The following is a 21,995-nucleotide window of genomic DNA, read 5'->3' on the forward strand; positions in this document are numbered from 1 at the left end:
CAACAAAAAAGAGCGTTTATTAGACACATTCCATCCCCGTTTCAGTCTGTTTGGTACCTAATGAACATGACTCCCATTCTGCATAGACAGCATGTTTACGGTGGCACCTCAACTAGCTCAACTGTTCCCGGTGTTAAATCTGAAGGCACGGTAGGGGGGTCTGCATGGCCGGAGTGGTCGGCATTGTTGACATATCCTGCTTGACACTTTCTGATCCAGCCATCTCCAGTGGCAGGCCATGCCAGGCAGCTCCAGTGGCAGGCCAGGCAGCTACCACAAAACAACTTATACTGCAAAGTAACTTGTATTTAAAAAAAATTAGGCTACACATAGAATTTCGCAATTTCTTTATCAATATGTTGGTATTCAAAAAAAGGTCTCCAGATGTTTTCACACACAAATCAACATAATTAATCTAGCCATTTGTTTTATTTAACTAGTAAATCCAGTTCAACAACTACATATCTGTTAATGAGATTGAAAACATGTTGACAGGCATTCCACAGACCGGTTTTTCTTTGCTCCGAAACAATTAAATCAACATCTATGACACAATCCTCATTTCCACAACACCCTAACACTACCGTTTTCATACTCAGGGAAATAGTAGGCTCGGAACGATACCAGTATCGCAATACTCATTAGTATTATGGCAAAATAAATAAATAAACAGATTTAACTTCTTTACAAAAAAAAAGTCCTATTGTTGGTAACAGACATGTTGTCATCAAGTCACATTAATATATTTTCCAAGCTATAGAACACTATTTTAAATACATTAGGTTTTTAAAAGGAGCAAAGAATTGTCTGCTTTGTGTTTTCATTTTTACCATGGAAAACATATTCACTATGATCGAATACTCACACTAACCACACTAATGTACTATTTGTGACTTAAATAGAGTATGTAGTATGGTCATAGTTAGTATGCCAAAAGTTCCGGAAGTCATACTAAAAATCGCCAAAATACGAAGTATACAAGCAGTGGACACTATTTCCGAGCTTTTAGGGCCCATAATGCAAAATGGGCGTGGCTTCACAACGTTTTCAGATTTGGAAAATCTGGTGGAAAATATGCAGCTAAAGTACAATGAGAAAGGATACAAATTCATTGCTTTACCTAATTAAGACAAATGTAATAAATTAATGACTTTTAAAATAAGTTACATTTCACGTTATGTTGGCTGACAGTTAGCTAACCTTACGAACCGCATATCATCACAGCAGTATGTAAGCTAGCTAGCGTCCTAAAGTTAGTTGGCTACTAACATATCAAATTTGCCAGGCAGTATATTAACTATATGCTATATAACTAACTACTCAATGTTTATTGACATGATTATTCACTTCATTCTTAGCTATGTGGTTTAGTCATTGTGCATTCTCAATGGGCATGGCTAATTCTGTCTATCTACTCCGATTTCAGAGCACTCGCGTCTCATCAGAGGGCGTGTTGTAAATTCACGCTGGCTATCTTCTCCAATTTCAGAGCACTCTAGTCTGAGTGTGCAAGTCTGAGTGTGCAAGAGCGCAGAATAACTGATGAATTTATGAACGCTCAACACCCATTGAATATGGCCGGTGTCAAACGTTGGCAAAAAAAAAAAGTGTTGCCAGCAGCACAGTTACCAACACTCTGGATAACCAGCTCTGCTAGGGCGAGTAAAATAAGGTGACCAGATTTCTGAAATGAAAACCGGGAACATTTCCAGTTCGGCGGTTAATAAATAATTAAAATATCCAATGTTATTATCTATTAAATAAAAAAGGGGGACAATTCCAGTTTCGTGTATTTAGTCTAACAGGCCCATTGTGACAGAGAAAACAACTATACTACAGAAACACCACAGACAAGACAGAACTGTCCGATCTGAACAGCTGTTCTGTGGTCCTGCTACAATAAGAGCAGAAAAGAACATGAGCAAAAATGAAAAAACAGACAATAGTATGTGTGAAATACTTATCATAAAAGAAATAAGATGCTGATGAGATTGGTAACTACATAATATACTTATACCAACCTAATCTGTATATTTCTCAGAAGAATGTATCTTATTCAGGATTGCTGTGTTTGGCCAGCTTCTCCATGAACTCCTGGCAGGGGAGGTTAAAGTTGGTCTTCACAATAAGCATGGCCTTGATGGTAGGAACAGTGAATCTATTTCTTGCTGCTGTCCATAGATCATTCATTTGGGAGAACACTCTCTCGACTGGTGCATTACCTCCAGGTAAGCACATGACAACAGATGCTAATCTAGCCAGGTTGGTGTGTGGGATGTCGTTCTCTTTGAAGTGGGTAACCACCGTGCTCCATCTCTGACTGAGCGGTGTTCCATTCTTCAAGCGATCCCCCCTTTAGGAACTCTTGCAGGCCAGTAACCTTGTCACACAATGCATCCTCATTGATGGTCACATTGGGGCATTTTTCCTGCAGTGTGCCTGCTGCCTTCTGGATCTCTTCACGCTGAGGTTGCCTTTTTAAAAGGAGACGATGTAAATCTTTTAGATTACCTGTGTGCTTTCCCCATGCTTGCAAGTAGTTCACAGCCATAGTGAAGAATGATTGGGATGTTTTGAGAAAGATCTCTTTAAACATGGCTCCATTTTCCTCTAGCTCTCTCAGAAGTCCAACAGCTTAGTCAATTTTGCCTCAACGTTTCTCAGAATTGCAGCTGACTCCACAGCACAGTGGTCCTGGCCTCCAAGCATCTTGATCGTGTCACTGAATACGGTCAAGTTTCCATGGACAAAGTCCAGCCAAAGTTCAGTCAGTGGATCTTCGAACATTGTTCGCAGGACAACAGGGCATTTGTCTTCAGAAATAAAGAAAAACAGATTTCAATGGCACATACATTTTCAGCACTCTTTCTAGAGCAGGGAGCATGGACAGCCAGCGAACATAGGCAGTGTCCTAAAATGTTATGGTACTCCTGGCCAACAAACTCACAAAAGCCCTTCAGTCTTTCTACTCTGACTGTGAAAATATGAACATATTCAAATATCTTTGTGAGCAGGAACTCAACATCATATCCAAAGCTGTTCTGGCCGTGAATGATGTGGGCAGGACAACCTAAGCCAATCACCTCCCGCTGCAGAGCATTGTTTACTTTGGTATGGACATTGACCCTCCCCAGCCTATTCAGTCGTCAGAGAATGTTTTCCAGGTTACATTTTTGGATGATCACCAGGACCTCAGTTGCAATTTCCTCTGCTGTTTCTCCTTTCAATTCAACAAAATCAAGAAGTTTTGTTTCCACAGATGTGTTGCCACCATATATCTGACTACTATTGGCAGCAGCTTTACATGTCTATGATTGGAGGCATCAATGGACAGCGACACAAATTCAACCTGGTCAAGGTCTTGTGTTACCAAAGTAGTTGCCCATGGTGCTAACACGTTACTCACTGTGGCGTCACATTTTGTCCTAGCATATGTAAACTTTGGCTCATAAAGCTTCCGTGTGAGTTGTGCTGTGCAGTCCATAGATCTGTAACTATGATTGTGTTGTGTGGTATGCAAAAACACCCTCCTGCACAGCTAAATCATATTCTTCTTGGGAAGGCTCTACCTTCTTGAAGAATGTGGTGACAGAGGGCAAACCAACACGGCCAATCAGAGAGGCTTTATGCTTTTTTGTCTGCTGATGTTCTACCACTGCCGTTTTTCCCCAGCTGCCAATTGAAAGAGAGGATGCAGTGAACCATTCTGTCGTCTTGACCTGAGCGTAGTAAATGGAAATTCTCTCATCATGTTTATCATAAAAAGTGCATTTCCGTTTCTTGGAAAGAGTCATTGTATCTCCTCTGTCTGCTCTTCTTCACTCTCCTTGTGCCACTCTTAATTACTCTGCTTCACTCCCTTCATTTTTCCTTCTCCTTCCTCTCCAATCTGTATTAATAAATAGCATACTATTAGATAACCAAAGTATTTTAACAGATTCCCATTGCTTGCCTCATGTTTGTATTTGATCTGAAAAACATTATTTGGAATAATAAGTTGGCAGGCTCTGTAATCATATCTTTACCTTTCCTCCTCCGTCTCCTTCCTATCTAGTCTTCCTCCTCTCCTTCCTCCCCACTGCTAATGCTATTCATGAACATTTCTAAATACATTTTCACACTACTTATTATAATGCCAAACCACTAAAATTGTAATCTACAAAAATATTCTCTGAATAAAATTGTGCATTCATTTAATACAATCATATTTTCAAAATAGCCCATCCACTGCATGTTTACACGTGAACGTTTTTTAACCTAGCTACCATAACAAGAGCTAGCTAACTTAGCTAGCTAACTTAGTCTACATAGCTAACGTAAGCTAGCATAACCTATATAAAACATTATAGAGCATATCTATCTATATAATAAATTGTGACATAAATCACTAGCTAGTATCTCAAACGAGTGTAACTTACCTGGCTTGAAAAGACGTTTGTGGGGATGTTGTGGATTCACTTGATACTTGCTAGCTTCTGGCCGAGTTTTCCACAGCAGTTTTCTCTAAAACTATCGCGAGCAGGTAGTTAGTAGAAGAAGAGTGAATGAAGCTGCTATAGCGAGCAGCCCCCCCTGTTGGCTTAAACAAGCACAACGCGATTGAGACATTAACCGGTAGGCTCTGCTGCCCATTCTTTCTTGCCAAGTAAAATATTTCACTTTGCAGTCTGTTTTTAACGCACAGTTAAATAACAGGGACATTTCCGGGGACAGCTCCAGCCGAGGACAGACAACCAAAAATGGGGACTGTCCCCGGTGAACGGGGACATCTGGTCACCCTAGAGTAAAATGACACTTCATTTGTGTCTGGAAGTAACTAACAAGCTAGCTAACGTTAGCCAGTTAGCTTGGGTGCTTGACTGCCGTTGTGAGGACAGAACGCTCAGATCAAACCTACTCCTCGACCAGAGAGTCCAGTGTGTGCGCTCTGAACGCTCCAAGAGCGAAACGCTCCAGATTGAAATTATGAACACACCCGAAATCGTAAAAGGTCTAGCTAGTCATTTGTTATGCTAACAAGCTAGCAAGAGGTTGCATCGCAACAGCATCAACTTCCGGTAGACAGGCAAAACACTAGTACACTCAACTGAAAGGATACAGTTCTTTTACAGTATACTAAATATAACTAATAGTATGTAGTATATACACTCATTAAGTACGTAGTATACAGTACTGTTAATATGGGTATTTGAACACAGCTATTATGATACTGCTATCGTCACGGACCTCAGAAATAGACCATAATACATTCAGAAATGATCCAATATTTTGCCATTACCTTGCTGCAGCTCCATACTGAACCAGCTTCCACTGCGAGTTAAGCCCGGCGGCAGACATACGATGCATTCTGTGTCGTGACTAAAAGTGTACTAGCCTGCGCTCTGGCCTAGCCCGCTTACATAATGCTATTCCAACTCCAGCCCAGAAACAAAGAGCCCACTCTCTTTGCTTCCTTGCCATTCAATTTCTGACGTGTTGCAAAAAATTATTGTTGCCATTCTGCATCATTCTCTGTTATTGTTGTTGTTTGTGGTGCCCGTTTGTCACTAGTGTTGTTGGTTGGAGGGAGTTGTTTGCTCTAGCCCTCAAAGACATCCAGAACAATCCATCAGGTGGAAACAGCAACAAACTCAGTGCCTCCCTGGCCCTAAGCCACTGGAGCTAGGCTACTGTACAGTACTAAGGCTCAAGCCTGTATTCGCAAAGAGTCATAGTGTACTAGGATCAGTTTAGCCTTTTAGGTGATAATGAATGTGATTGTATGGACCGGAGGGACCTGATCCTAGATCTGCGCTCCTAACTCTGAGACTGTTTGTGAATAGGGGCTATGCTATCCATCAGGAATAAGGAGAACGTAACACCATTCACTGCTTTAACTCAGAAGAATTTCATCAGAAATAGCCAATTACCTAATATGGATGATACGATTACAATGTCAGTGCACTGGATGTGAGGTAGACCTACTACTGACACAAAGCTGTAGCTTACTACCGAGGTCTCTCTAGGCTAACTGATAACAATCGTCTGGAATGTGAGTAGGCCTAAGAAGGACCTACTGTATTCTCAGCATTGAGTACAAAGCGGGGTCTTGAAGTAATGGGTAGATTACTGGGGGTTCTCCTTGTTCCAGTCCCCCTATGAACAGGTTAAACAGTCAAACTCTAGGTGTACAGTTCAGGCCCTCCTTCTGCAAATAGACCAAGGTGTTCTGGGGCTATTAGCACTGAGGTGAATGTGAGTGGGAGTCATAAATGTTGCCCAAGTGTGCGAGTACTCTTCTCCCTACTATTGACAAAGAGTGATGGTGGGGGACAGCCCACTTTGACCTGATGACTGGGCCTCAAATAGACAATGTGTGGGCCGGCCTCCCATACTAGCCTACCAACCTGATTGTCGCCACTTTGGTCTGACTGAGGGATTCACTTTTAGGTGCAGGCGGCGTAGAAATAGATTTACTAGAACGGGTAAATCCCTTCAAGAGCACAGTGATTCTATTTCTATGTAGTCTATCTCTAACAGTGAATCCCTAGCTTAGGCAGACCACAGCGTGTCACAATCAGATTTGTGTACCACCAGTAGCCTTATCTTATGGAAACAGTACATTGAACCTACCGTGAAAGAGTTTATCTAAGTCTAACAGACTCTTCTCTGTGAGACTAACAAAGGGTGTTAGAGTGGATTGTTTCATTGTATGGTTTCATCAACCTCTCCGCAAAGATAATCTTTCTGTAAAGGTTGCTGATGTTTTTTTTTAAATCTGCAAAGCTTGTTTAACTAAGCCCGACATTTCAACAAAAACGTGTTGTTAGATGTACATAAATGTATCAACCCCTCTCAAAACCACCATGTAGTAACAGTTCAATGCTGTTGTGGTGAGGGGCTTCGCTTACTGACTTCCTTACAGATGCCAGAGTGCCAGTGAACGCAGATAGACCCAACAGTGACAGTGACAGAAAAGTGACAGCTTTAGTGGCGCTGTAATGTCCATAGGTTATGTAACCATATGAAATAACTGCAATTAACCCGCACACACACACACACACACACACACACGTCTCTTTGATGAAGTTAAACGTTACACAAGCGGCTGTTTATCTCGCTCACGTGGAGCCGGCATTCCTGCCCACTGCCATTGTCTACCGTTAAGGCCAGCTAACCAGCATGCACGGCCAACGGCTTCTTTCCTGTCATGAGATAAAATGCATTTAGGGCTCATCTATTTTAGGGTCCCCATTTTCAGTTATAAAAGTAAGTGACTGTCAAACCATTGTAACCTATTTTACAACCGGGCAGGCACCACTTTAGCCTATATTTAACGAATTAGAGGACTAGTTTATTGAGTTAGGACATAGAGAGAGGTTATTTGACCGCTGCACACAGCTAGTGTAGGACCACACACACACAGTCACACACAAAGTCACACACACACACACACTAGAGCTGGGATGATGAACCGAAAATGAGCGACAGACATTTAGCTGATATCTTCCATTACGATAAGTAGCCTATAGTAGAGGAATGTGAAGTTTGAAATGAAATAAGTTTGTTAATATAATATGGATGTTTGTTAATGGGACAATTGATGGCTACAACCATCAAACAGGTACTAGTAGTTTAAAGGATCATTTTAAAAACCTGTGGTGTACATTCATGTTGTAAACTTATCGTTCTCGCCTAAATTCAGGCAATTTATCGCAATATGGATTTTTTTTTTTCATATCGCCCACCTCTAACACACACACACACACACATCACACATCACAAATGACTTGAGAAATTGAGAAAATACACGTGTTTCAGTCGAACAGGATGTTGGTATAACGGTTATGAGGTTCCGAGGAAGACGCTTCAGACAGGAAGTGTTAGACTAAAACCACAGAGACTTCAGAACTGAACGGGTGTAAAACAAACTAGTACACACGGACTCTGTAATATACGCTACATGGCTGACAGGTTGTCACAAGATATTTGACCAAAGAACAACCTACAACTACACCACATTCAAATCCACAGCCATTTAACAAGACATACTGAGTGGTTATGACGGTGTGAACTGAGAATTGGGAAATGTGTAAAGTGGAAATGTGTTTACCCCAAGTTGAAAGACATTTACAAACAGAGGGTTGGGTCAACACATTTACAGCCAAGTAGTATCATAGCATCCTGTCATATGTTGCTGCTGTAATTATCTGTGGTAGACTAATGACTAAAGAAAACAGTGACACACAATACCTGCTACATACAGTACAGTAGCTTAATATAAATTAACCTTATTATACATCATTTACATGTTAGTCATTTAGCAGACGCTCTTATCCACAGTGACTTACAGGCACAATTAGGGTTAAGTGCCTTGCTCAAGGGCACATCGACAGATTTTTCACCTAGTCGGCTTGGGGATTCGAACCAACAACCTATCGGCTCCTGGCCCACAGCTCTTAACCGCTAGGCTATCTTCCCAGTGTGCATCCATCCATACATATAGTACCAGTCATAAATTTGGACACACATACTCATTCAAGGGCTTTTCTTTATGTTTACTATTTTCTACATGTGAAGAGTGAAGGAAAAGCAGCAAACAAGTTCTCAGCATATGTGGGAACTCCTTCAAGACTGTTGGAAAAGCAAACCAGGTGATGCTGGTTGAGAGAATGCCAAGAGTGTTTAACACTTTTTTGGTTACTACATGATTCCATGTGTTATTTCATAGTTGATGTTTTCACTATTATTCTACAATGTAGAAAATAGTCAAAATAAAGATAATCCCTTGAATGAGTAGTTGTCCAAACTTTTGACTGGTACTGTACATACCTATGGGAACATGTCACCCCTGACAGTATCAATAACTGTGGGTAACTAATATGTCACTGACAGTGTACATCCATACATACCTATGGTAAGCCTCTCTGCGGTACTTCTTCATGGCCAGCCCGTCCATGTTGGCTGGAAGGTCTGCATAGTTCTGCAGTCTGTCGCTCCATGAAGTGGTCATATTTATACCTTTTAAATCCTCTGAAAGTCAATCTAGACAGGGAGAAAATAAGAGAAATTCACCTTGACATGATTCTCCAGTTTCCTCTTCTTGCACTTTGAGCATAGGCCTAACTGAACATTATATAGGATGATCTATTTAGCGTCAAATATCTCTGAAATCTTCAAACAGGTGGAGTTTGAACTCTCAAAGAGTTCACTACACTCGCTCTGCGAAACCTGTACGAACGAGCCACAGTTGCAAGCCACTGCCTGAAAAACAGCTGCATTTGGACTAATTATGTAGTTCTAAGGCGGGGAGAGCCGCCGGGCGGGGAGAACCTAGTCCTCCAGTCACACCAGCTGTTTGTTATGTCAATGACAGAACAAAAAGAACCACAATAATCTTATCAAATCCCTAAACTACACTAGGCCAAGTCGGTGTGCCGAATGGCACCCTATTCCATACATAGTGTACAGGGTGCCGCTTGGGACACATTCCTAGTTTGAGTCACTCTTGACGACTAAAGAAATTGAACAGCGTGCGTTGTCAATGTTCACACTTTGCAGGCCATTTCCATGCAAGACTCAGTAATGAGTTAGAGGAACAAGGGGATGAATGGAAGACTAATTACTGTCCTCATCCTGACTAATGAAAAACGGTCGGCCACCGAGGTGGGAAAAATCAAAGGAGTCACTTCTTCTGGGCTACTCAGTCTGAGGGACAAAGAGCTAGGGCAGGTTAGATTAGATTAAATCGAGCACACGTGAAAGGAAATTGAGTTGCACGGTAGGCGTAACACATTATTATTATTTATTTTTTTAATGATAAAAACAGAAACGAGAAGAGCCTTCAGTGCCAGCAGGCACATCTGTTCAGTGTTTAGCAGCGTAAAATTCTCAGGGGAAAGATTTGTGTTTTTAGCTGTCTCCAGAGAATGACCAGTTTTTGTTTTACATTAACTGCCTTCTCTATCTCCCAGGACACTAGGGAAGGGGGCAGGAGAAAAAGCTGAGGTCAGCTTTTCTTTGTCACACAACTCGCAAATGACACAATACACAAACAAGCCAGAAAACCTTGAGGGGCTGAAGGGCGAGGTAGCCAGCAGATCTGACCTTGCTTACAGCAGCACTAGGGTTCCCCAGTGTCGGTGTGAGATAAGGCTCGGGAAATGTACCTCAATCCAAGGATGAGAAATGTGTTGTACTTCGAACTGTCCCGTTTTCCCAACTGTTACACTGAGAAGATTGAACGACTGCTAAAAAACAAACACTCGTTCAATCTTCTCGGTGTAACAGTTGGGATAACGGGACAATTCGGAGTAAAACACATTTCTCATCCTTGGATTGAGGTACGTTTTCTGAGCAATACCTCGCGCCGGCTCCACGGTGTCTTCATATACACAGGAATGCTGTCCAACCCTAGTGCAGCTGCAAGCAAGGGGGTCAGATCTGCTGGCTAAGGGTGAGGGAAAGACATCCCTGGCAACCATGAGTTTCCTCGCTCGCAGCTGTGCTAGGGAAAAGTGACTGTTGATGAGATGCTCTGAAACTGGGTTCAGGCAAAGTGACATCACAGTGTGAACTACTCAACGGAGTAAGTTTTCTAAGGAGGCCAAGGACAGCCCTTGGCAATTTTGGCATAGATAAAAGTTTGCCTGTTCCAGTCTTATGCTCCTTGACAAATGCAGAGTTATAGCTTTATTTAACATTTTGTAATGGGCTATACAATCAAAGACAACGTTAATATTTCTATCCTCTATAGAAAATTATAGTGTTCAGACTTGTTCCAAGGTCCTACAGGGAACACTGGACCTGCCTTGTCAGACCAGTCAATGCCGGATTGGCTGATGATGCACCATGCCAGATATGTTTTTGATGAAATAGAACAGATAAATAGCTAACGTTATGTAGCAGCTAACTCATTTTTACGTTTGCTAAAAGAATGGGCAAATCAACACAAGGTAAAAAATAAAAAAAAGTCAAGTAAACTAGCAGTAACTACTCCATTTGAGTAGCAAGCAATAATCAGCTGAGCTACGCTAGCTAGCATGGTAGCTACCAGCAATTTTGTGGCCAACAAAAAAGTGATAAGTTAGTGAGGTCACATTTTCAATTCAGCAGCTAGGTATGTGCTTTAAAAAGGTGCAATATGCATAAATCACTTGCTAATTTTTCGCCTGACTTCAGTTTGTGACAAAACAACCAGTCATTGTGTAGAGAATCATTGTACAATCTACTATATTTTCCATAAACAAAAATATTGTATTTTCAGCTGTTTGAAGCTGGTCTACAAAACCGAACGAGCAGAACGGGAAGCATAGAAAACGCGCACATACAACAGATCTGCCGCTTCTTAGACTTGCTTTCAATAATAATGAAATATCTATAATCTGTATTTCTATGTGAATTTGGTTGGGTCGCCCAAAAAAAAGTGACATATTGCATATTTAATAACTAGGTTTAGCTAATTGTTAGCCTGCATATATACTGTAGTTACCTTTTAATTATAGGCTCAGCTCGCGCAGGGCTTGTCATTATGCGCTTATCTTGCCGGCACAAACAATGGTCTCTGTCAAATCACCTTTTCTTTGCTTGCAGGTCGCCAAGGGGGTTAGCTAGTAATGTAGCTAGTTATAGCTACCTTGTCAGCTAACATCTGATTAGGGAGTTTAGCATTAAATACTAAGGTTAGGCAATTTACAAAATGGACGTTAGCTAAGACACAATTGAACTATTTTGTCGCATTTATTAGCATTATGCTAAGCTAGCTAGCAGGTTACAAAAACAACCATTCACATCTGCTCCCCCTTCACGGAAAAGCCAAAGTGGCAGACTGTCTATAGTAGAATAGAACAAAAACGAGTGTTCTGTGACCGATTTTCCATACACTCACCTCTGTATTCCTCGATAAAGCAACAACTGCACCGTTTGATAATCTGAACATGCGCTTCATACACGATCAACGTGGAACAAAATCGAAAAAAAGTCTCTGAAATGCACTCGCAGAAGAACAAGTAGATACGTTATGCATACACAGTCCGTGGAGATATGATTCTTTCGCAATTTCTTGAAAAAGCTCTCTACTGACAGTGGGCGGTGTTTTTCTGCTGTAAGGGGGAGGGACACAAATTGTATTATTGAAATGTGATGTTTTTAGGCTGAATACAATTCTGATATCATCAATGGGCCATCAATGAGACTACTGTTGCAATTCCTTTCATTCACTAAATGTATTTCGAATACAAATACAATTGTTATTTCGTAATTTCACACGTTTCACTGCAAACAAGGATGTGACTAGGTGGCAGTAACACATGATGAAGGTCTAAGGGCCAGGCTCCAGTCTGTTATTGCTGTCTCCCTAATCTACCTCTGTGTCTCCGCTGCTGTTAGCAGTTTTAATGACAGGGGGACAAAGTACTGTTTATATCTGTTCAGCCTGCATCTAGGCACCCTATAACACCTCCCTGGTGGCATCAGCTGGAACTCTGTGTTCAGTGCATGTGTGGAGTCCGATATGACCCTGTCCTGGAGAGAGGAGGGAAGTGTCATGCCTATAATCTTTCCTGTTCTCTTAGTCAGTGTCAAGATTTGGGCTTTGAGCTACACCATCAGGTGACCAAACCATGTAACAGTGAGCTGCCCCGTCAGGTGACCAAACCATGTAACAGTGAGCTGCACCGTCAGGTGACCAAACCATGTAACAGTGAACTGCACCATCAGGTTACCAAACCACGTAACAGTGAACTGCACTCTCCGGTTACCAAACCATGTAACAGTGAGCTACACCATCAGGTGACCAAACCATGTAACAGTGAGCTGCCCCGTCAGGTGACCAAACCATGTAACAGTGAGCTACACCGTCAGGTTGCCAAACCATGTAACAGTGAGCTGCACCGTCAGGTTACCAAACCATGTAACAGTGAGCTGCACCGTCAGGTTACCAAACCATGTAACAGTGAGCTGCACCGTCAGGTTACCAAACCACGTAACAGTGAACTGCACTCTCAGGTTACCAAACCATGTAACAGTGAGCTGCACCGTCAGGTTACCAAACCATGTAACAGTGAGCTGCACCGTCAGGTTACCAAACCATGTAACAGTGAGCTGCACCGTCAGGTTTCCAAACCATGTAACAGTGAGCTGCACCGTCAGGTTACCAAACCATGTAACAGTGAGGTGCCCCATCATGTTGCCAAACCATGTAACAGTGAGCTGCACCGTCAGGTTGCCAAACCATGTAACAGTGATGTGCCCCGTCAGGTTACCAAACTATGTAACAGTGAGCTACACCGTCAGGTGACCAAACCATGTAACAGTGAGCTACACCGTCAGGTGACCAAACCATGTAACAGTGAGCTACACCGTCAGGTGACCAAACCATGTAACAGTGAGCTACACCGTCAGGTTACCAAACCATGTAACAGTGAGGTGCCCGTCAGGTTACCAAACCATGTAACAGTGAGCTACACCGTCAGGTTACCAAACCATCCATGTACAGTAACAATGCCATAGCGTATGATTGACCCAATAGTAGATTATTCACCAATCTGACCACTATGCATTAGAATCTGTCTATCATCCATCTCATGTCATATTTAAAGATATAAATGTCTGCTAAAGCTATTTGTAATACGAGGCTATATAAACCCAACACTGTCTACATCCATCCATCCATCTAACCACATGCACCTAGCCTTGTATTGTGCTGCATCTGTCCCATCCCAAACTCTGGTGCCGTGCAGTATGAGTTGCGTCAACAGAGGGCAGCGTCACACAACTGTTTCCATGGGAGGTGTGGAGAGAGGTCTGATTTTGGAAAGCTGCATGATGACGAAGGATGATACAGGGATATTTACAAACTAAATCTAGCCATATGTCAGAAATGTGCATGATTCTCTGCATGACAATATCTGATGTAGGCCTATTGACTTAGAGACAAGACGCTTCATAGTTCATGGTTCAAAATTGTAGTTTCAAATTATGTAGAAGGACATGTATTACTTTCTGTAATGGGAGGAGTAGCTCACAAATGGCAGTAACACTTCAGGTTCACCTTCTAAAATAATATTCATTTCAGCATTACTACCGGTTTTAGGCTACAGAATAAATGTGTTAGGTAGCCTAAAAAGTCCAATAGTATTGAGAATGAAAACTGCTTAGGTTTAGAACATTAAATATAGTTTAGTGCAATGTGTCCAGTCTCCTCAGAGGTGAGTGGCTAAAACGAAATACAGTATTTCTTGCTGAAATCAGCACTGCGCCAAAACGGACAGTTCCATCTACCGACTCTAGCGTCCAAAATAGGTGCGGCTCCTTAGATGTGAGTTTAATCACAAATATAAATGTGGTTATTAACCATTTGAAAGTGCTTATAATCAATGACTCAGTATATTTAAGTTATTTGATGAGAGGTTGTTTTACCTGGTAAATCTGCAGTGGCCAGTTGGGCAGGCTAGAGGTTGCCATCAGTCGGCTTTAATTATTGATCGTTGGGAGGTCCCCCTATAAAAAGGAGACGCGCCTCCTGCTCTGCTCCCTTTCATCACTCGCCAAGATGAGCTACGGATCTGACTTCAATTCCGCTTCTTCCTACCGAAAGATGTTCGGGGAGTCTCCCCGTTACTCCAGCTCTCCATCCCGGATGAGCAATGCCTCTTTACGCAGCGGCGGTTACCGGTCCCACTCTCAGTCCCGGAGCATGGGCTCTAACCTGGGCTCCTCTTTCCACCAGAAGAGGTCCTCTGGCCGGTCCTACTCGCAGATGCCCATGCCGATGGAGAACTTGGATTTCGCCCAGAGCACGGTGCTCAACAATGAGTTCAAAATCATCCGCACCAACGAGAAGGAGCAGATGATGGGGCTCAATGACCGCTTTGCCATGTTCATCGACAAGGTTCGCAACTTGGAACAGCAGAACAAGGTGCTCGAGACCGAGCTGGTGACCCTGCGTCAGAGGCAGACGGAGCCCTCGCGTCTGGCGGACCTGTACCAGCAGGAGATCCGCGAGCTGCGCTCCCAGCTCGATGAGGTGAACGGCGAGAAGTCCCAGATCCTCATCGAGCGTGACAACATCGAGGAGGACCTGCAGAAGCTCCGCGGCAAATACGATGACGAGTACCGCCTGCGGGAGGAAGCCGAGCAGACCCTCAAGGCGTTCAAGAAGGACGTGGACGACGCCACCATGGTGCGTTTAGACCTGGAGAAGAAGGTAGAATCGCTCCTCGACGAGATCAACTTCATGAGGAAGGTGCACGAGGAGGAGGTGGCCGAGCTTATGAACATGATTCAAGCCGCCCAGGTGTCCGTGGAGATGGAGGTCTCCAAACCTGACCTCACCTCTGCCCTGAAGGAGATTCGAGGCCAGTACGAGTCCATGGCCTCAAAGAACCTCCAGTCCGCCGAGGAGTGGTACAAGTCGAAGTTCGTTGACCTCAATGAGCAGGCCACCCGTAGCCAGGAGGCGATGCGCGCCAGCCGGGAGGAACTCAACGAGTTCCGGAGGCAGCTCCAGTCCAAGACCATCGAGATTGAGAGCCTGAGGGGAACCAACGAGTCCCTGGAAAGGCAGCTCAACGAGATGGAGGAGAGGCACAACCAGGAGATTGGCCAGTACCAGGTAAGACATTATTTGTTTACTTTAAATACACTTAAAAGCTCAAATGTGAGCTTATCTTTCTTGCAGTTTGTTTACAAACATGTCCAGGATAAAGCAAGAGATAAAGAACTGTTTCGTTTGGAAAGATGTTGAATTTAACCATGTGCAAAAAAATGTATAATTCTGATTAAAACAAAATCACAATTTCTGTTCTAATAAAAGTGGAGAATTTAGCTTTATAACATTTCAGAGCGATTAAATTGTTTTACTAAAATGCACAACACGAGAGCTGTAAAATAAGTGTTGAGATGACAGCAGGAGCTGTTCACTCTCCATGGTGCTGAAACTATTCCGGTGGCGTGATAAGACGCTCTGTCACCGGTTATCGGGCTGCGGTTGAAAGCGTCTTTTAGCTCTTTTTGAGTTTGGAAGTTGAAAACCATTGTTCTAATTTTAAAATACGCACGCGCCTCTCATTGTAACTGCTTTGTGTTGTACTTAGTAACGGAGAAACCCATTGACTGCTCTCTTATAACCGTATTTTATTTGGCGTTAGTGCGTCTCTGTACATAGTGATGAAATATTATTTGGAGAGCGGCCGGTTCTGGGTATTTAAAATCGAATTTATACGTCTTATTGTTATCGTTATTCTCTTGAGTCAGGCATCACCAACATTCAGAAGAAAGGTAGGCTATATTAAAACATAGCCTATATCAACACAATTCACTTTTAGGGTTGCCACAAAATGTGTTTTCTACTTCAATATGTTACCAGGACAACATGGCCGAGATGGACAATGACCTGAGGACCACTAAGAGCGAGATGGCTCGTCACCTGCGGGAGTACCAGGACCTGCTGAATGTCAAGATGGCGCTGGATATTGAAATTGCTGCATACAGGTACTTAATATAATCATATATAATAATATATTATATGCAATTTAGCAGATGCTTTTACCCAAAGACACTTACAGTCATGCAAACATTTTACATAGCTTGTATTCATAACTCATCCTTGTAATCACAACATCACAATGATGTATTACTGTAACATACAAATTGATATCCTAGCTTTCATATAGTTACAGTAGATTTATTAAACTTGAAAATGTCATGCCTAAATACCTGCATGACCTACACATGATCAGCATCACTTTAAAGATCCTGATCAATCAATGACATAGATTTAGAAGTCATTAGCCACACGCCCTGAGGTGACCTAGCATTACTCTCCTGGGGTAGCATGGGCTGGTCACCTGACTCGTTTATATTTTAACCTGTATTTAACCAACCCCCCTCTCTCTCCCTCCCCTCCCGCTATCTCTAAATCTCTCCTTCCTTTCCCTCTCCCTCTTCCCTCTGCCCCTTCTTTCTTCTCCTCCCACCCTAACACCCCCCCCCCCCCCTCCCCTCTCCTCAGGAAACTCCTGGAAGGGGAAGAGACTCGCATCGGCACAGGCATCACCTACTCCAGCCCCAGCATGAACATGAGGTCCTCCGAGATGAGGTCCTTCGGGATGAGGTCCTCCAACATGAGGTCCTCCGACATGACCTCCTCCGGCGACGTGGACTTGCCCAGCATGGGCAGCTACAACCAGACCACCAGGTACACCACCATCTCTGGAGGATCCCAGAAGGATGAGGGAAAGGACCAGGAGGATGGGCAGAGCAAGTCTGGCAAGGGGTCCAACGACGGAGACCAGAAGGGGTCCAGCGACGCCAACCAGAAAAACTAGACTCTCCCCTTCCCTTAGGTTTAACCTTACACCTTCCATCCCCTCCCTCCTACTCCCCATCCCCCTCCCCCCTTCACAGGGGTATTCTCAGAGAGGAATCCGTTATAGTTTAGACTCTACTACTACTAATGTGTAATTTACCACTATCCAACAACCAATCACTGTACTTCTCTCCACTCTACTCTCTTACTATGACAATAACAAAGTAGTTACAGGCACACTTCTGGCCCTATCAGGAGACACGTAGGTTATTGTGGTGATAGGAACATACAGTTCAGTACAATACTCCCAACAGTTTACTCTCACTTTGGGCTCGCGCTATTTTATGGCACTAGCCTGGTTTAACCAGACTGAACGCTGCGCTCACTAGAAACAACAGTGAAACACAGCTAAATCCTTCTGGGACGCCAGGCTAGTTTGGCACCGAGCTGTGATAGATGTCATTCAGTTCAATAAATAATCACGCGCTACTGCCACCGCCTATGATAATATTCTCTATACACATTCCATAGGGGGAGGGTGTGTGTGTGTGAGAGTTTGAATTTGTGCACGGAAAACAAAAATCCAAAACATATCAGCTTGTTAACTGTTGTTAACACGTCTACTACATCCACATACTACAATATGAAGGGAAGCACCTGTATGGTACGGAGGTGAGAGCTAGAGATCGACCAAGTTGTTAAAGGAGCACACAGTTATTCAAAGTCAGCAGACAACCAACAAGATCTGTGATCTTGCTGAGCCATTTTTGCCTTATCTACAACGCAGATAATATTGCGAACTCTTGCGTTTCAATGCAATGCAGAAAAATTATCTTTATTTTTTTTTCAGACAAAACATCACGAGTAACAAAATCAGACTATATCTAAAAGGCTTGTTCGTACCCTGGCCTCGCCACTGTCAATAGCATCTGCCTTGTGATCCTGGTCCACTCAAATCTGTATGACAACAGCGCGTAGCTGTTTAAACTGTTCCAGAACCAGAACTCAACCAACAACGGTTCCATCAAACGCATAATTACTCTCCAAGATTGCTCGTGATGTCAATGAATCAAACTTCTACAAAGGTCCAGTCCAGTCAGAAACGTGATTTTCCGGTGTTTTATAGATGTTTACACACTACGAGGTTGGACTTAATTCAGTGAAATTGTGAAAATGACGATAATGCCCTTTTAGTGTAAGCGCCGATTGCTGTTTGAATAGACCGCCTGACATTTCAGCCTGAAAGTGAAACTAGCTAATAATCAAACTGTTATTTGCATGATGTATGTAGCATATCTCAAGCTTGCATGGTGACAGATTGTTAGAGGGCCATACTTCATATTCACACACTCATAACGTATAGTCGGAAATCAATGGGAGGCTAGGTTCCACACTTCATTGCCAGTGCTTTACATCACCATGTACACAACACTCGTTTTAGAACATGAGGTTGGACGTGCTTAGTTGGCCAGTAGGTTAGACTTGAGATGAATGCCATCATTTAGACAGGATGTGACTTCGGCACACGCTGCTGACATTGTCCTCAGCCACGCTGCATGGTTCTTGTGTGATGATTATGCTAATGATGAGGATGTCCGTCATGACGAGAGTCATATTCAGGGCACTTATATATCGATCTAGATGGGATTTCATTTGTACTGACGATCAGTTTGTGCAGGCCATGACTGGTTACAAGAAAAGGGGCAATGGGAGAAGTAGAAAGAAAAGTAGGAGGTGTGGGACTCTGAGAAACAGGGAGAAAGGAAATGAAACAGAGAGAGAGAGAGAGAAGATGAGCTACCTTTAAATTCTCTTTCTCACGACAGGCTCAATCAATCAAATAGAGAATGCGTAGGTAGCGAATGACGTTTTAGCACGAATGCATGGGCTTCTACACGGTCCAATAGGGTGTGACGGACAGAATGGTATGCATAAACCCCATTTCCCACGTTCCATTGCGGACTCCTGAAGCTCGTTTGAATTAACAGCGACGTCCAGCCTCCGAACAGTACCACATCACGACACTACGCCTTAGGAACACCACAACTAACAAGCCAAACAAACAAGTAAACAAAAACAAGCCAAAAGTCCAGAAAAATTGACCGGATCATGATGCGTTTGAAGCACCATGACCTCTGCAAAATACGGCCGTGACGGAATTATTACGTCTGTAGTGAATGATGATGAATGATCTCACCAATAGAAATCTGTATGTAAGGACACTAGGCAGCCCTTTTGTTTCCTTCTTGTGCACTGTCCAGGATTCAACACAACTACTTCTGTCTTATTACCTCTGTTTCTTAGCTTGAGTGCCAGTCTATTTCTGCTGTTGCCAGCTCATTGTCTCTCATTGACAGAGTTGGCAAGAGAGCACAAACAAATCTGGAACTAGGCTACCTCTGTATCTATGTCTGTCTGGCTGGCTGTCATGGCCCTCTAAGCCCTGACCGGCTGCTCTCACTCACCCTGCGAATGGAAACCACTGATTGTACAACAAACTACAGAAAGCTGTTGATTGGTGGAGATGTGGTTGCCGTTGTTTTACACGAGACTTGCGTTACTAAGTGTCTGGAGTTGTATGTGTTTGTATATGCGGACAGTTTCCTAGGGTAACTCATAGTGGGGAATCAGGTTGGGAAAATCAGAAAGTTTGGCCTACCGTTTCCTTAATTCTTGAGCTCCAATGTAAAGGAAATTTACAAAGGAAAACTGGTTGCAAGTACAAGCACAGCTACATCGACAAGTACAAATATGAGTACAAGTACAAATATGAGTACAAGTACAAGTAGCCTTGTACACAACCACAGGTATAAGTTTAGAATAGCTATGACTTCAACGTAATCAAGAGGGTCACAGGTGTCTAAATACCATTGCAACAAACCTCACTACTACTACTGCAGCACTGCCAAACTTTTCTAAAATGCATGTGCGGCAAAAACAACTTTTCGTGTACAAAAATAGAGCTGTTTTTGAATACCCGTTGCCACGCAAAACCAAAAACCGACAAGAATAACACAAAACAAAACATGGAATGAATGCTGGAGTGTTGTCAAAATGCCTTAAAACACCAGCCGCTCTCTAACTGAATGGGTCCTGACTTGCACTTCAAGTTAAACCTCCACTTAGCCTCCCATAGATATCAACGCAAGTGAAAATGGGACTTAAGTGGAAGTCGGGATTCATGTGCGTCTACGTGTGGTTATGTTTAGGAGGTTTTATTCTCAACCATCTTCCTCTAGCGGTAAGAGCAACAGCTACCATGCTGAACTGAATAACTGAAAACATGTCAACGCTTAGTATCTGAATGTAGTTTGATGGGCTATGCTCTGACTCTGTACCTTACTGCTGATGTATGGCACACACCAATAAAGACTAGACGTTATTAAGACCGTATCTCTGGGCTTGTTGTGTCTTTCTGATGGGCTTTTAAAGGACTTGCCTCGTGGGGTGAGCGAGCATATCAAACTGGGCACAGGTGTCAATTCCACGTCTATTCCACGTCGGTTCATTGTAATTTCATTGAAATGACGTGGAAACAACGTTGATTCAGCCAGTGTGTGCCCAGTGGACTGCACTAACTATTTGACTTCCGATGTGCTGAAACACATTAGACCCAAACTCAAACCTTTAACAGTAATGTTTCCCATGTGCACTCAGTCACGGGATATCTCAACCAAGCCAAATGACATCATACATCAACGAATGGGTGGCTCCTACTATAAAGTAGTCCTTTTTAAGCGGTAATGCAGTCATTATGGTGGTAATGGACCAATCAAGCGAGGTTTAGTGCATCTATGAAGAAAACATGTAATCCCATTTACTAATGAGATTCTAATCTTATTCAGACAAGATTAACAGTGGTATGATGGAAAGTGGTTTTCCACTCATGCTAGGTAAATGAATCTAAGAAATATGCAGGATCTCACTTTAGATGAATCAAGCTTTAAGTGAGCATCTTCTGTGATTCATCTAGCATTACATGTGTCAATGATTCTATCAAAGCCTAGGTTGTTCATTAGAAGTTGAATGTGCAATAGATAACTATATTAGTAGACCCATTCACTCTCGCAGTTCACTTTCCAGTTAGAGCGCTTTTGTTCATATTGTTAATGATGAAAGGAGTCGGTAGGAATGTAGGAATGTAAGAATGATCATTGAACAACTCACAAATAAACTCATGAATAAAGAACAAAAGATGTTCATTTAATTTGATAAATATCATGATAAATCCATGATTATCGAAAACTTCAATAAGCATTTCTCAACGGCTGGCCATGCCTTCCGCCTGGCTACTTCAACCTCGGCCAACAGCTCCGCCCCCCCCGCAGCTCCTCGCCCAAGCCTCTCCAGGTTCTCCTTTACCCAAATCCAGATAGCAGATGTTCTGAAAGAGCTGCAAAACCTGGACCCGTACAAATCAGCTGGGCTTGACAATCTGGACCCTCTATTTCTGAAACTATCTGCCACCATTGTCGCAACCCCTATTACCAGCCTGTTCAACCTCTCTTTCATATCGTCTGAGATCCCCAAGGATTGGAAAGCTGCCGCAGTCATCCCCCTGTTCAAAGGGGGAGACACCCTGGACCCAAACTGTTACAGACCTATATCCATCCTGCCCTGCCTATCTAAGGTCTTCGAAAGCCAAGTCAACAAACAGGTCACTGACCATCTCGAATCCCACCGTACCTTCTCCGCTGTGCAATCTGGT

The 21,995-nt window shown here is 43.0% G+C and overlaps 2 protein-coding genes across 9 annotated transcripts in view; one reads left to right on the plus strand and one right to left on the minus strand.

Moving 5' to 3' along the window:
• LOC109883907 (cytosolic purine 5'-nucleotidase-like) overlaps positions 1-12,109 on the minus strand; it is a 31,293-nt gene extending 19,184 nt beyond the window's left edge. The window contains exons 1-2 of one of the 8 annotated variants that reach the window (XM_031799142.1): positions 11,867-12,109; positions 8,892-9,024 (exon numbers count right to left, since the gene is read on the minus strand). In XM_031799142.1, the coding sequence (XP_031655002.1) occupies positions 8,892-8,992 (101 nt within the window). In that variant the 5' untranslated portion in view covers positions 8,993-9,024; positions 11,867-12,109. Of the gene's footprint in view, positions 1-2,021; positions 3,002-5,278; positions 5,372-8,891; positions 9,025-11,866 lie in introns of those variants that run through there. The other 7 variants (XM_031799145.1, XM_031799146.1, XM_031799149.1 and 4 more) reach the window with 7 other exon arrangements.
• A 2,304-nt stretch (positions 12,110-14,413) lies between these two features.
• LOC109883910 (glial fibrillary acidic protein-like) lies at positions 14,414-20,680 on the plus strand. Its single transcript, XM_031799733.1, has 3 exons — positions 14,414-15,592; positions 16,346-16,470; positions 16,991-20,680. Exons 1-3 carry the CDS (start codon positions 14,531-14,533, stop codon positions 17,304-17,306), a joined length of 1,503 nt encoding a protein of 500 aa, XP_031655593.1. The 5' UTR covers positions 14,414-14,530; the 3' UTR covers positions 17,307-20,680.
• Positions 20,681-21,995: the final 1,315 nt, after the last annotated feature.

Source organism: Oncorhynchus kisutch, linkage group LG20 (genome assembly GCF_002021735.2).
Source record: "Oncorhynchus kisutch isolate 150728-3 linkage group LG20, Okis_V2, whole genome shotgun sequence".
In the NCBI taxonomy this organism is placed as follows: Eukaryota; Metazoa; Chordata; class Actinopteri; order Salmoniformes; family Salmonidae; genus Oncorhynchus; species Oncorhynchus kisutch.